The sequence below is a fragment of the Myotis yumanensis genome, unplaced genomic scaffold (genome assembly GCF_028538775.1).
Source record: "Myotis yumanensis isolate MYYU_CA2020_CCGP unplaced genomic scaffold, mMyoYum1.0.hap1 SCAF_2, whole genome shotgun sequence".
Taxonomy (NCBI): Eukaryota; Metazoa; Chordata; class Mammalia; order Chiroptera; family Vespertilionidae; genus Myotis; species Myotis yumanensis.
In genome coordinates, this window is record NW_027223753.1 from 4,562,848 (window position 1) to 4,578,331 (window position 15,484).

The following is a 15,484-nucleotide window of genomic DNA, read 5'->3' on the forward strand; positions in this document are numbered from 1 at the left end:
AGCATGCAGCTGTGGCTGTTTAAAGTTGCTACATTTGCCCGCTAAAGAGCCCTCCTGCACTGAGCCCTGAGTACAGAGCAGAGCTGAAGACAGGGTTGACAGGAGCAGGTAAGGCCACCATGGCTGGCTCTGACTGGGTGGCACCCATTCTGAAACAGAGTGGGGCAACTGTAAAAAAGTAGGTTGACAGCTGTTAGTATGGAAAACAATAATGTAATTAATTAACAAGAATGAACTGTGTTTCATATACTCCCGATTGTGACCCCTCTCTTGCCCACCTGCATTTTCACCGCACCTCTTGCTGAAGAGTAGTGCTTACATGTAAAAATGCATGTCTGTGTACATTTTAAGCACCCTTTCTTTTGTTTCCAGAGTCCCTTTCTCACTGTGCTCTCTATCAAAAGCAGTGCATCATCTGACCGTGTTTGTGGAATGCAGGAGGAGAGACTGGTCAGAGAAAATCGCCATCACTCCCCCCGTGTTGAAACAGCTGGTTTTGGAGTCCCCTAAAGTCCTGCCACCCTATTTCTAAAGTGAACCTTCACTGTTAACAGAAACGTGGCTCAAGGCAGGAACGCCCGTGTCCTAAGGTCTTTCACTGATCAGTGAGTAACACGGGCTTCCTGAAAAAGACCTGCTTGGGTAGCCCTTTGGTGTGGTGCCCAGTCACAGCTGGGAAGTGCAGCATTTGAAGAGCCCTCTGGCCAGTGGGAGGTGGCCATCTGAAGGGGATGAGGGAGAGAGAAAAGAACCGTCTTATGCAAGGAGAGGATACAAATGGAAACTGTGGCCCAGAAATTCATTCCCTTAAAACTACCCAAACCTGGGAAAGTCTTCATCTATCCCCAAGCATAGGCAAACCTCAGAGAAACTGTGAGGATGACAGAATGTTTATAGGAGCGCGTTTGCTTACAGGTATTTCACTTTTACCTGAAAATAAAGGGGGGAAAGATTTTGAAATAGTGTGTTGTCTATTACAAGCCATTTGATTAATGACAGGCATAGGATTATTTTAAGCCTCTTCTGTTTCTAGTTCTTCTGCCTCTCTTGCCTTCCTACGGGTTATCTGAACATTTTTCAAGATTCCATCTTGATTTATTTACAGTGTTTTAGTATATCACTCTATATAGTTTTCTCAGTGGTTGCCCTAAGTATAACAATATACAACACTGCTTCCACTCAAGTCCTTGTGCTTCCCCACTTTCTAAATATAATTGTCTTAAGTATTTCTTCTATATATATTTAGCAAAGAGCAGTGCATTCTTTTTATTTATTTGTTGTTCTTTTTATCATTTTAAGCTGGAAATTGAATTCATTTAATTTTATTTTTTATTCATATCAATGTGTTTCTCTAGTTTTTCTCTAATCATTGCTTTAAATGCATGCCATACATTCCGGTTTATAGTATTTGTATTATTTTAAATTTGTGTTTCCCCTTATGCCAGGAGTTGTTAATAAGAGGACCTTTTAAATTTCCAGATGAAAGGACCTTTCTGTTCTTTGTTTTTATTTGTAAACTTTATTATTATTCCATTTTAACTGGAGAGTTTTTTTGTGACCTAATATATGATTATTTTTTAAGAACACACCAAGGTACATAGAAGAATGTGTCTTCTCTATTGCTAGGGTCTACAGAGCAATATTTGCCTATGAGTTTAAATGCGTAGGAATAAATGTAACAAGAATGGGGAAATGTCTCTGAGGAACACTCCTCAGACACTCCTGAAAGGTAACAGGAAACGTAAACAAATGGGAAAAACCCCTGCTCTCGGGCTGGAAAACCCTCATGGCATTTCCCCACAGCCTGCCTGTACATTCAATGCAATCCTAATACAAATGCCAACTCTTGGCTTTATGGACTGAAACAGTTAATACTAAAGTTCACATGGGAAAACAAACACCTGAAAAGGGGTGGGGGGAGACTCCAGCTCTATCAGACAATAAAACATAGTTTAAAGCCTCTATAATTCAAAGACTGTGATGCTGGCACATAGAGAGACAGAAGGAAATACAATGGCAAGTCCAGAATACTTATGGAAAAGAATCTATGACAAAGGTGGCATCTCAAGCTGCAGAGGTAAAGACAGACTTCTTAAGTCAATGGTGCTGGGACAACGGGGTAGAATTCCTCTTTAAATTTGGTGTAGGGAAAGGCTTTCTAACTATGACTCAAAATCCTGAGGAAATAAAAGACTGATAAATGTGACTAGATAAAAATAGCCTCTGCATAATTTAAAAAACGCATAAAAGTGACAGAAGTGTGAGAAAATATCTGCAACATACAACAGATATATGAAAAAGTTTTAAAACACGAGAGACAAAAAGAAAAAGACAAGTAGAAAAGACATAAACAGATGATTCACTCTCAAAAAAGAGGCAAAATTATCCTTCAGACATATGAAAAAAATGCTCAAACTCACTGTTAGCAAAAAAAAAGTAAAACAACATTGAGATACGATTTCTCACCTATCAGACTGGCATACTTAAAAAAAAAAAAGACAACACATTCTGTTGGGAAAACAGAAAGTCTCATACATTGTTGGAGAAAATGCAAACTGGCATATGTTTTCTGGAGGGAAATCACACATACATGAACCTTTTAACCCAGCATATTCACCACAGTATCACTTATGATTGGAACACCCTGGAAACTGAAATGCCCATATAGGAAAGCACAGTTGAATAAACTATGGTACATTCACACAATGGAGTACTATGGAGCTGTCAAAAAAGAATGAGGAAGTTCTCTGTGCACTGATATGGAGCAATTTCCAGAACATGACACTAAGTGAAAAAAGCAAAGTAGAGCATCTATAGTATGCTACCCTTCAGATAAGAAAGAAGAGATTATAATAAAACTAGAGGCCCGTTGGCTGCTGGCACCGGTTTTCCTCCGCACCCGGGACCCAGACCTTCTCTGCTCCGGCACGGAGCTTCAGCCTTCGCTCTGCCACTTCGTGCCTACGTATGCAAATTAACCGCCATCTTTGTTGGGTTAATTTGCATACTCTCCTGATTGGCTGGTGAGTGTAGTGGAGGGATGGTCAATTTACATGTTTGTCTATTATTAGGTAAGATGGACATGTATTTGCTCATTTGTGAAGAGAAAACACAATAAAAATAAGAAGTAAAGGAATCAGTTACCTACAGTAGGTGGGTGAGAAAGCAGTGGGAACTCAGATCATGACAGCAGGGGTGGAGGCCATAACTTTGTACAGCTCTGGCCCTTAGTACCAACCACAGCAATAGTCCACAAACCTTTGCATACCCAAAAAATAAACAAACAGTCCAAATCAACCAGAAGGAACCAACAGAATGCCAAGTCTAACAAATGAATTTAACCATATTACAAACGAATAGCACAACCACCTTTAGGAAGGTGTGTAAGAACAAAATCTACATATGTAAGCAACTTTGGAAAACAGTATCATGCTTATATACTACTAGAGGCCCGGCGCACGAAATTCATGCACGAGGCTCAGCCCTCGCAGCCGTGGCAGCTTGCCTCGGCCTTCACAGCCCCAGCTTCGTCCAGAAGGTTGTTTGGCTGTCTGGTCTAATTAGCATATTATGCTTTTATTATTATAGATAAGACTAAAGACAAAAATTTAGTCAGTAAATGTGTTTTTCACAGAGACCTGGGTTATAAATTTGGAAACTAAGTTGTGTGTATTCCAGAACTGAATAAAAATAAGTAAATATATATTCTAAACAATAAGAACGTGTTCTTCGCTGCTGAAGGAAGAAGTTACGAAGGAAAGAGGAAGGATAAAATGGGTCTTGTGGTGCTGGCCTGGAAGCTTGCTTCCCCTCTCTGCTCCCAGCCATGTGAGGATGCAGGAAGTCGGCAGTGTACAAACCAGAAAAGGGCCCTCACCAGAACTCAAAATGCTGGCCCCCCCAATCTCGGACTTCCAGCCTCCAGTCTACGGTATTTTGTTATAGCAGCCTGAGCCTGAATGAAGTAAAACATTAGCAAAAATCAAATAGGGTCTTTAGGTAAACGGTATTGGGCTAATGTGAATTTCCTGGTTCTGATAACTGTACTATCGTTATGTAAGATGTAAACACTGAGGAAGATTGGGGGAGGGACATATGAAAACTCAGTTCTTACAAGTTTTCTGTGTGTCTACAAGTAGCTCCAAATAAAAGAATTTTTAAAAGACCATGAGGTATTCAAGGGCAGAGTTAGGTATCCTCAGTACATCCAGAATCTTTCCCCTACTGGTGGCTCAATTACATGTGATATGATGAATGGATAAGTAAAAAAAATGACTGACAAGTTATGGTATCTAATGAAGCACTAAGCATGTATAGACAAAACAATAAAAAGGCTGTGGGTTGACGTTACTTCACGTATAAAAACAACAGATTAAAAATAGGAAATGAATCTTAAACTGCAAAACTAAGACCTCGGAGGGATCATGAAACACCTTAGGTAAGAACTTGCAGGAGCTAAAGGAACTTTGTAAACGCTATGGGATGGTTGGGGAATTATACAAAGATGTAATTAACCTACTTCAATCATTATATATTTACTAGAGACCAGGTGCATGAAATTCGTGCACGGGTAGGGTCCCTAGGCCTGGCCGGCGATCAGGGGTCTTCCTTCCCCAGCTGCTGGCCAGGGCCTTCCTTCATTCCGTGCTGCCCCCTGGTGGTCAGCGCACGTCACAACGAGCAGTTGAACTCCTGGTAAGTCGAACTCCCAAGGGGACAATTTGCATATTAGCCTTTATTATATAGGATAATCCTGGGTGACCATAACATAATACGGAGATAGACTAATTTGGGATGAAAAGAAGATCCGAAGTCCTAAACAGCTAGTTTAGGGTTTCTTGGTCCCAGGCTTCCAGAAAATATACTCTAAAATATCTATATATATAAAAGGCTAATATGCAAAGTGTCCCCTCGGGAGTTCGACCAGGGGACCCGGAGTTCGGTCGCTCGTTATGATGTGTGCTGACCACCAGGGGGCGGCACAGAACGAAGGAAGGCCTCAGCCAGCAGCCGGAAGGCCCTGATCGGCCCTGATCGGCCCTGATCGCCGGCCAGGCCTAGGGACCCTACTCATGCATGATTTTCGTGCACTGGGTCTCTAGTATTCCTATAATTTGAATTCCTAGTAAGGTGATAGCTTGTAACCTGATCTACCTTAGGATGTTTTTTTCCCCTAACAATCACCTGAAATTGGAAGCAGATAATCAGAAAGTTGGAAAAGAGTCCTAGCCAGTTTGGCTCAGTGCATAGAGCATCAACTACGGACTGAAGGGTCACGAATTTGATACCAGTCAAGGTCAGGTACCTCGGTTGCACGCTCGATCCCGGCCCTGGGCACGTGAGGGAGGCAGCCAATGGATGTGTCTCTCTCACATCGTTTCTCTCTCTGTGTCTTTCTCCCTCCCTTCCACTCTCTCTAAAAATCAATGGAAAAATATCCTGGGGTGCCCTGACTGGTTTGGCTCAGTGGATAGAGCATCGGCCTGCAGGCTGAAGGGTCCCGGGTTCGATTCTGGTCAAGGGCATGTACCTTGGTTTCGGGCACATCTCCAGTGGGAGGTGTGCGGGAGGCAACTGATCAATGTTTCTCTCTCATCAATGTTTCTAACTCTCTATCTGTTTCCCTTCCTCTCTATAAAAAAATCAATAAAATATATTTTAAAAAAATATCCTGAGGTGAGGATTAACAGCAACAAAAAAATGTTGGAAAAGAGCCCTCAAGCTGATGAAACGTGTATGCCCTCCCATGCTGCTCGCCACAACCAGTATGGGAGAATTCATTGTTACAAGTGCGCTGCCCAGCTCACAGTTCACAGCCCAATCACAAAGCTATCACTCTAGATCAGTGATGGCGAACCTCTGACACGCGAACTCATTTTTTTGGTTGATTTTTGTTAAATGGCATTTAAATATATAAAATAAATATCAAAAATATAAATCTTTGTTTTACTATGGTTGCAAATATAAAAAAATTTCTATATGTGACACCGCACCAGAGTTAAGTTAGGGTTTTTCAAAATGCTGACACACCGAGCTCAAGAGGTTCGCATCACTGCTCTAGATCAAGCATGTCAAACTCAAAGGTTAACACAGGCCAAATAAACAAGGTTTAAGTTTATGTGGGCCGAAAAAAAACAAAAGCTTCAATTTTCATAGAAACGTAGGTTTATTTTGATAGAGGCATGCTGAATACAAAAGGCTGAAATAAGTGAGCAATTGTTGACATACAATAGAACGTTTTAATAAAAATTAATATTTTCTCTTGAACATTAACTTACCAGACACTGAATAACTGCACAAATTAATAAGCATAATGCAAATAAACCTATTTTCTTGTTCTCCGAAAGCGAAATATTTCTTGTTGCGCACACCAAACGAGTCAGTACAAGACTAATGATGTGGTAATCAGCTGCTAAAATATTTGCTGCTGGTATTAGTGGAGAGAAATGGTGCGCCTGCGCGTAAGGGAAATGAATGCAACACCATTATAGTAATCAATCATTAGCGAACGTTGTAGTTCATTATTAATAATTATGTATAACAGGATATTGTAAAAATTAAGTTATGAAATTTTTATTAAAATGTTTCTTACATGCCGTTATATTGGCTGGGCTGGGCCGCAAAAATATTTGTTGTGGGCCGCAGGCGGCCTGTGAGTTTGACATCCTTGCTCTAGATCCTTTGACCATCAATAAAACATTATCTTAAGGGAAAAATAAATTACATGGCAAATAAATCCTCAGGTAAGGATTTAAAAATGAAAAATAAAGACTCTACAAATCTTAATAACTTCTGATAAATATTCAAATGTAGTCATTTTAAGCAATTACGTGAAAACGTTGAAAAACCAGAGTTACATATATATCTCATATTTTTACTCCTTTAACTTGAATTTAACTCTAAATTGCTTGCAATCATTTATCTCAACCAATGAAACAAGATGGGAAAAGGAGGGAAAAGCATGCAAAGCAGGATAAGAAATAATCCCAGGATCAAGCTACTTGTCTTAGCTAACAATGTAATGGTTCCATCCATCTATCCAACTTTCCATTAACTTTCTTGTTCAGCATGCAAGCTTAAGATCCATAAGCCACCGTCACAAAAAGCTTGTGGGTCTTTTGGAAGAAGTTTACAAAACACCACGGGAAGTCCCATAGGAAGCCAACTCTAACCACGCACACTTCTTCCCTGCAGCAGGGTTTGGCAAACTATGGCCCACAGGCCAAATCTGGCCCAACGCCTGCTTCTGTAGAACCCATGCGCTATGAATGGCTTTTACATTTTTTAATGGCAAAAAAAGAAGTCAAAAGAAGAGTAATACACCTCCTGACATGTGGAAATTAAATTAAATTCAGATTTGTGTCCACAAACAAGTGTTACTGGAGCACAGCCACTCATCCACGCTGCCTGAGGCTTTGTGCTACAATGGCTGAGCTGAGTGGTTGTAACAGAGACCATATGAAAGATTATCTGCCCCAAAAGTTTGCCAAAACCTGCCCTATATTAAAAGTTTTGCTAATTTGCCTTGAAATAATTGGCTTTAGCTATGTAGCTTTGCACAAGAAACTCCAGATGGTTTTACTGAATACCATCTGAGCAACATAATAGAGAAATTATTGTATCTCATTGCAGATAAGCTAAAAGCCAGCATATCCCAATGGCATTTTTGGGGGAAAATAAACAACTATATTTTTTAACAACAAAGTAGTTCGTCCATCAAATCACTTTACCATTTCCAGTGGGGAAAGTTATTACTTGCTTTACTGCTTCTACCACTTAAGAAGCCCAAAGTCCTCCACTTATAAACAAAATATGCCAGAATATACGTGTATCCTTTTCTTGAAAGGGACAGAAGAAACAAAATACCAGGTGGCGCAAAGCAGGGGCTAATGGTCACTTTTTGGCGTAATTATCAGACATAAGAGTTACCTGCAATGTTACCTTCTGCCTCAGAATAAAGTCTTCAATATATTCTCCCTATCCGAGCTTTTTAGTAGAAAAATTTTCATACATACAGAAAACTAAAAGAATAGGTCAATGAAACTCCTACAAACTTTGCCTAGATTAATAATCACATGCTCAATTAATTACATGCTGTCATCTTTGCTTCTTCCATTTCTTCACCTGTCCTAGGCAGAACAGTGACTGAATCTTTAGGAACTAACCTGCAGATCATCGAAACACTTCACCCTAAATACTTTAGTGACCAATACCAGGATAATAATTTTCAAGGAAATACAGATTTTTAAAAAAACTTTAGAGAGGGTATAAAAACATGAAATAGGGGAAAAAAAGAGTCCCCTCCCTATACCCCCCAATAAATTAGTGAAAATACAGGCAACCTCCCAAACCCCAATAATACACAGAGTTAACACTGGAATGTTGGCCAGAGACCACAGGAGTCATCTGATTATCAGCACGATTCTCAAGAGAGACCAGGACAGCTTAGCCTCCCACACTCCATGACTTCTCCTTCATGGAGACCACACCTCTGCACTTACCTGAGGGCAGCAGCGTGGTAGGTGTCCACATAATCAGAAATGAAGAGCTCTCGGTTCTTGATAACTGGGTCTGTAATAACAAGTTCTCTTCCAGAGTCTGTCAAAAAATCAATTCATTAAGAGGACATTAAAACTGAGTGTCCCAAAACAATTAGGAAAATTTTATAAAATTTTTCTTTCAGGGTCACCTCCCACTAAAGAAAGCACAATAAATAACCAGGCCTGGTCAGCAAAACAAAACAGAGAAGAGGAATAATGTAGAGCAGAAATAACAAAAACAAATATTCTGCTGGGTGTGTTTTATACCTTTTACTAAAGTTCCCACAGTTTGCTGAAATGCAATAAGCACAAATTTTTTTTAAAGGGAAGAAAACAACTATTGCATTTTAGCAATTTGTAAACTACTAAATTATTTTTTATTGCTAAATAGTCCAGGATGAAGTGAAATCAAGAGTTTCCATTGAAAAGAATAACTAAGTTATTCTTTTTAATAACAAACCATAATTTAACTGCATTAACAAAAATTTTTATAGCTTCAAAGGAGAAAATAAGTAGTAAGATGTGAAAGAATATCATTTTATCATTCTTCAAAACTATTTTTGATGATGGTTGGTCGAATTAAAACCTATCACCAAAAGCAGTGTGAAGAGTGAAGGGCACAGACATCAAGGACAGAGCTGGCCTTGGCAACTTCCTCAGGATCTCTAAGCCTCATTTTCCTCATCTGGAAGTGGGGAGCGACATATAATTAATGGGAAACAAATGTGAATCAGCTATCATGAGGTCTAGCACCTCTCAAAAAAAATCAATGAAAGGGAGCTATTATACATCTGAACAAATGTAATATACATTTCATGTTCACATCTTATGTGTAAATGGAGTTATTAGGCAGACACTACAGTGCCAGGGGAAGAAAAAAAGATGCTTGAACAACCTTCCTATTGTTCTGAAAGTCAAGATGCAAGCTGAATTCCAAAACATTCAGGAAAGCTTTGCTTTGAAACTGAAGTTCAAACCCTGAATACAGAGAACTTCAATGATACAGACTCTGTTGAAAAAGAGGAAAGAAATAAAATACAATCCTGTAGGTTATAAGCATTATTAGTTCATCATTAGGCAAGAAAAAGAAGTTACTGTCGTTTCCAAAAAAGACCTATCTCTATCTGAGTTTACAAGGAAGACGTCATAGCACATGCTCAGGTTCTTTCCTTTTAAAGGCAAAAATAACGAAAGAACTCAGCAGAAAGTGAGTATTCCACTAACGTCCTATTGATAAGAAGCTATTTTAGAAAAAATGTTCATAGTAGTGATCTCCATTTAATAAATGTTTTCAGAACAAACTTTGTCCAAAGCTATGAAGGGCATATTTACCATTTTCATTGTGTCGATCCTGAACCAAATGCTGATACACAGAATCTGGAACTTCAGACTGACGGTAGTACCATTTGACGTTCATGAGTAGGTGGTCCCTCTTACTCTGAAAAGGAAAATCTAACAGCATTAGGAACAGGGTTTCAGGTGCCCACAGCTGCATACCATACCCATGAACACAGTCCCTGGAAATAGATGGACAGGCAGAGAGGGAAACACACAAATTCCACCAGGACCACAAAAATACGTAAGTCAATAACGAGGTCAGATTTTATTTTTTCTAAATTACAGCCACAGCACCCCCTCTGATCTGATCCCTCAAAGTTGCTCATTAAAGGGAAACAAAGGAGAGCAAACTTGAATTTATAAATATCCCCAGTTTAACTTATTCAATGTTATATATTTTTATTTGGCATTGACTACATAGTTCTACATGAATGCATGCTCCTATCTTAATTTTTGACCATTTTAAATATTTATTAACTGTGTTATTTATAAATATTTATAAACACTGTGAAGCCATTAAGGGCAATACGTTACAAAGAACTTACCCAACAAGGCCTGGCACAGTCATCTCTCCAGGGTTCGCTAATCACCCAGACTGAGTTACATTCTCCCTCCACTTTCCTGCCACTTAATTTGCAGTTATTGCTACATGGCAGACTAACACAGCAAGCTACGAGTAGTGACGAAGGTGCTGAGAGTCCTTGGCACCCTGGCTTATTTATCTTTGAATTAGCAGAGAATTGAACACCTTGTATATAAGTATTTGTGAATAATGAGAGTTCTATGACGATCAGGGTCCCATACATGTTTGTAAAACACGTAACTTTGTTAGCTATAAAAGTTAACTTTGTTCCTAGTGCATTCAAAGAACACAGTATCAAACGCTGCCCTTCCATTTGAAGGCTACACCATGAGGTACATCATCTGTGCCACCGGCTGGGAAACATCTCAGCACGCCAGATCACTAGGCTTCTGTGGCCTCATCAAATAGCTTCCCAACCAGTGAGGGCCTTAAGACACTTCCCAAGGTGAATGCAATATCACTCTTCTTAGCAGCTTCTTCCTTGTCATCACAAGTCAGCGGGTCAGAAATGAGTGAGCGCTTCAATGTGAGAAATGCCTCATGTTTATAAAGGAGATGGCTAAATTCTCAAATATGTCATTATGCTTCATTATGCTTCCTGCTTAAATGACGTGTGTGTGTATACACATATATACTATATGAAAAATGTATATAATCTTCACTGAAAGGCCAGTAAGACTAAAAACAAACAAAAAAAACCTTTGGTAGAATATTTAAGCCATTTAAAGAAACAAAAAGAAAAACTACCAAAAGTCTTGACTCTATGCAAATGTGAAGAAATCTATTCCTAAGTAAATATAAACATCCACATTCTTCCTTTACAATTAATTGTGCCAAATAGACAGGCTTATAAAAATAGGACAGCATTACTGGTTTCAATAAAACAGATTGTATGCAAAGAATAATCCTACTTTCTATCCAATTTGCACTTTATATTCCACACTGTTTATATTGCAGGTGGGAAGATGAGGACAAATCAGTATGTTAAGTAATGAGAATGAATGTTACATGTAGGAGGTTATGGACAAGAGCAATTACTTCCAGCAGGGAATTATGAAGGAGGTAAAATCTAACCTGGGAAAATGGGAAATATTTCATTGGATTCTTTTTAGGCAAAGGATGACACCCAAGAAAGATATAAAGAAAGAGAAAATACAAGACATATCCACATGCACATGGTCCATCTGTGTGCAGCACAGAAAATGTTCTGTGTGGTACTGAAAAGAACCTGAATCCTGACTGTAGTTTGGCCTCCAGTGGGGTCCACTAGCCCATGCTGACCAGTGGGGTCCACTAGCCCACTGCTGACCAATGGAGTCCACTAGCCCACTGCTGACCAATGGAGTCCACTAGCCCACTGCTGACCAATGGAGTCCACTAGCCCACTGCTGACCAATGGGGTCCACTAGCCCACTGCTGACCAATGGGGTCCACTAGCCCACTGCTGACCAATGGGGTCCACTAGCCCACTGCTGACCAATGGGGTCCACTAGCCCACTGCTGACCAATGGGTCCACTAGCCCACTGCTGACCAATGGGTCCACTAGCCCACTGCTGACCAATGGGGTCCACTAGCCCACTGCTGACCAATGGGGTCCACTAGCCCACTGCTGACCAATGGGGTCCACTAGCCCACTGCTGACCAATGGGGTCCACTAGCCCACTGCTGACCAATGGGTCCACTAGCCCACTGCTGACCAATGGGTCCACTAGCCCACTGCTGACCAATGGGTCCACTAGCCCACTGCTGACCAATGGGTCCACTAGCCCACTGCTGACCAATGGGTCCACTAGCCCACTGCTGACCAATGGGTCCACTAGCCCACTGCTGACCAATGGGTCCACTAGCCCACTGCTGACCAATGGGTCCACTAGCCCACTGCTGACCAATGGGTCCACTAGCCCATGCTGACACAAAACACAGGAGAGCAGCCAGAGGGCTACCGTTTCATTCCTAGACAAGGTAATGAAAAGCAGGCCCAGGATGAGAGCACTCATCATGGAAACAAACCAACCAGGCAGAGGGACAGTCTGGTTGACGGCACTCGGGGCTAAAAGTCACTTAAGTAAACATACTGTCTAATACAGGGCTTCTCAACCTCAGCACTGTTGCCATCTGGTCCAGCGAGGCCAGTGTGGAACCTGTCCTGTGTATGTGAGATGCTGAGCAGCATCCCTGGCCTCCAGACACACTAAATGCCAGGAGCACCCTCCCCCTCACTGTGACAACCAAAAGTGCCTGCCAGCATTGCCAAATGTCCTCTGGGGGACAAATTACCCCCAGTTGAAAACCAAAGGTCTAACAGTTTCCTTTTTAATGAAAGCTAAATCAGAATGGTAAGACTAAAACCTAGGTCAAGTACTATCAGGTGAAGAACATGGACCACAGTCAACAGAAACAAACTTTTAAAGGTACCATAACTGGCAACTGTACAATGTCTATTTTTCAGAACCCCGGCAGTGATTCTTGAAGTATAATATTTATGTTATCTTCTGACCCAAACAGTTAATTATTACACACACACAAAATTACTGTCTGGTTTCTTTGTACCTAGACTTATGACTCCTAATGTTAGACTTGACAGAGGCAGCGGGAAAGCCTATTGGACTTCCTAATGCAGTACTACTCAATAACCAGCGAGCGGCAGCATTGCATTAAAAAGCCTCCAGACACTTGATTGCACAGATATAACACAACAAAGGTACTAAAGTAAACTTAAGTAGCTGAAATAGATACACTCTTCCTAAATAGATCAGAAATTTGGTTAAAGATTGAACATCTATAAAGGGAGGCAGTAAATTGTTCTAGAGAGTACTCAACTGACATTAGGTAATCCGGGGGTCCTGGGGGGCAGGGGGGCGGGCGGGTGACCTTGGTGGAGTCACTAAGCCACATGACAAGTGAAGGGACAGAACAAAATTATTTCTATGGTCCCATTCCATCTTGCTTATGCTTAGATTTCTTCCCCAGACAAAACCAAGTAGATAAGATGGGATTAGGGGTGTTTTCTCTACATCAACATAATGGCATTAGCCAACATTACCACCCTAAAAAGGTTTTACAAATTAAAATGTCATCTTCATGCCCTAACCGGTTTGGCTCAGTGGACAGAGCATCAGCCTGCGGACTGAAAGGTCCCAGGTTCGATTCCGGCCAAGGGCATGTACCTTGGTTGCGGGCACATCCCCAGTACGAGGTGTGCAAGAGGCAGCTGATCGATGTTTCTCTCTCATCGATGTTTCTAACTCTCTATCCCTCTCTCTTCCTCTCTGTAAAAAATCAATAAAATATATTAAAAAAATAAAATAAAATAAATTAAAATGTCATCTTCCATGGAAGCTAACTGCAGTGCATGGAGGAACACCGAAGGGAGCAGAGAGTAAACCCCTCTCCCACAAAGCTAGCAAAGCCCCTCAGGCACAGGGGTGCTGCTCAAATGTGAACCACAGGAAATCATCTTCTTCCCGCTACCTGGCAGTCAGATTCTGCTCAAAATCACAGAAAATTAAAGGTAGAAGTGAACTCAGAGGTCATCTGATTCAACCCAAACCACCTGGGTTTAAATCATGGCTTTGCAACTTACTAAGCTGTGTGATTTTAGGCAAATGACTCTTCTAAGCCTCAATTTTCTCATATGTAAAATGAGGAAAAAAATAATAGTCTCTAGCTCTTTAGGTTGTGAGGATTAAATAAATGAATATAAGTAGAGTGGGTTGGCTCTCAATAAATGCTGGATATTACCACCACTGTTTTACAGATGAAAAGAGAAGTCAAGCTATAATAAGAAGTGGCTTATAAATTTGCTTTTCTCCAATACAAAAAGCAGGCTAGCAATAGCAATAAAAAAACAAATCATGTAGCAAATTAGGTGGATGTATCTTCGGTTTTGCAACAATTCAAGAAACATATCAAGTATATCTGACAAATATGCCTCATTATTGACTAGTGATATAATTGTACAATTGCATAAAGGTCAAAGTGGTTATAAATGACACATTTTAAACGGAATGTGGTGAGAAGCTTCCTACGTGAAGGCACCCTGGGGTATATTTCTGAATACAGAGAAGAGCCCGCTGGGAAGTAAATCATTTCCCACCATTTTATCTTTAAAGAGAAGAGAGATTGATTGATTTTGTCTGAGTCCAGGTGGTTGGAAGCCACCAAACAGGAGCACCTCCAATCTACTTAAAATAGTTTCAACAGCAGTGGCTCAGTGCAAAAAAAGGGGAGCAGCTGATTCTGGGTTAAATTGTGGATTCTTCCACATGCCTGGCCAGGATTTCTTTGAAATGAGGGACTGTGTAAATTTAAGGAAATAAAGAGTTTAACAGAAGACAAACCCATGCCCACCTGGGTTTAGGAAAAAGCTAGCCTAAGTGTTTGGGAGCAGAGGACATCTAGAGCTTTGAATGCCAGCCAACAGGCTGAGAATTAATGAGTTAAAAATTCGGAACTGAAATTAAACATTCAGAATGAGATAATGAACAAAGGGAGAAAGTAGGCTATGGAGATGGGAAAAGCAAACAGGAAGCTGCTGTTAAAGGGATACTGATTCATTTTTATCAACACAACCATCCCGAATACAAATACAAGATCCAAGGCCAGGACCTTCCACACAGGTTTTTCATGATGATTAATATAGTAAGTGCTTCAATTGATTTAAATTGCCAATCTGAGTCTTTCCTAGGAGCATTATTATCATCCTCTGGCAAAAGGTTTTAACACGTTAAAAAATAGAGGAAGCACAGGGAGGTGGGGGTAGGAAGAGAAGGACAGGAGTGCAGAAATGACCGACAAGTGCAGAGATTCTCTACACATACGGAGGAGGCCCCCAAATCAGAATGAGGAGAACAATAATTTTAAATTCACCTGCGTTAGAGGAAAGACCTTTTGAGTCCCATAAGTCACTACCAGGTCTTGGCAGATTCCGTGAGGGGTCCCGAAGCCCTCCACACAGGCCACGCCAGTCCCTCTGCTGTTATCAACTGTGACAGAGACCTGGTCCCAGACTCTAACCAGGAT

General features: G+C 40.6%; 1 protein-coding gene across 6 annotated transcripts in view; it reads right to left on the reverse strand.

Moving 5' to 3' along the window:
* The window catches only part of RERE (arginine-glutamic acid dipeptide repeats), a 392,160-nt gene that overhangs the window by 151,160 nt on the left and 225,516 nt on the right, over nucleotides 1-15,484 (reverse strand). For all 6 annotated transcript variants that reach the window (XM_070404007.1, XM_070404013.1, XM_070404012.1 and 3 more), the window contains 2 exons: nucleotides 9,873-9,978; nucleotides 8,502-8,598 (listed from right to left, as the gene is read on the reverse strand). In XM_070404007.1, the coding sequence (XP_070260108.1) occupies nucleotides 8,502-8,598; nucleotides 9,873-9,978 (203 nt within the window). The remainder of the gene's footprint in view (nucleotides 1-8,501; nucleotides 8,599-9,872; nucleotides 9,979-15,484) is intronic.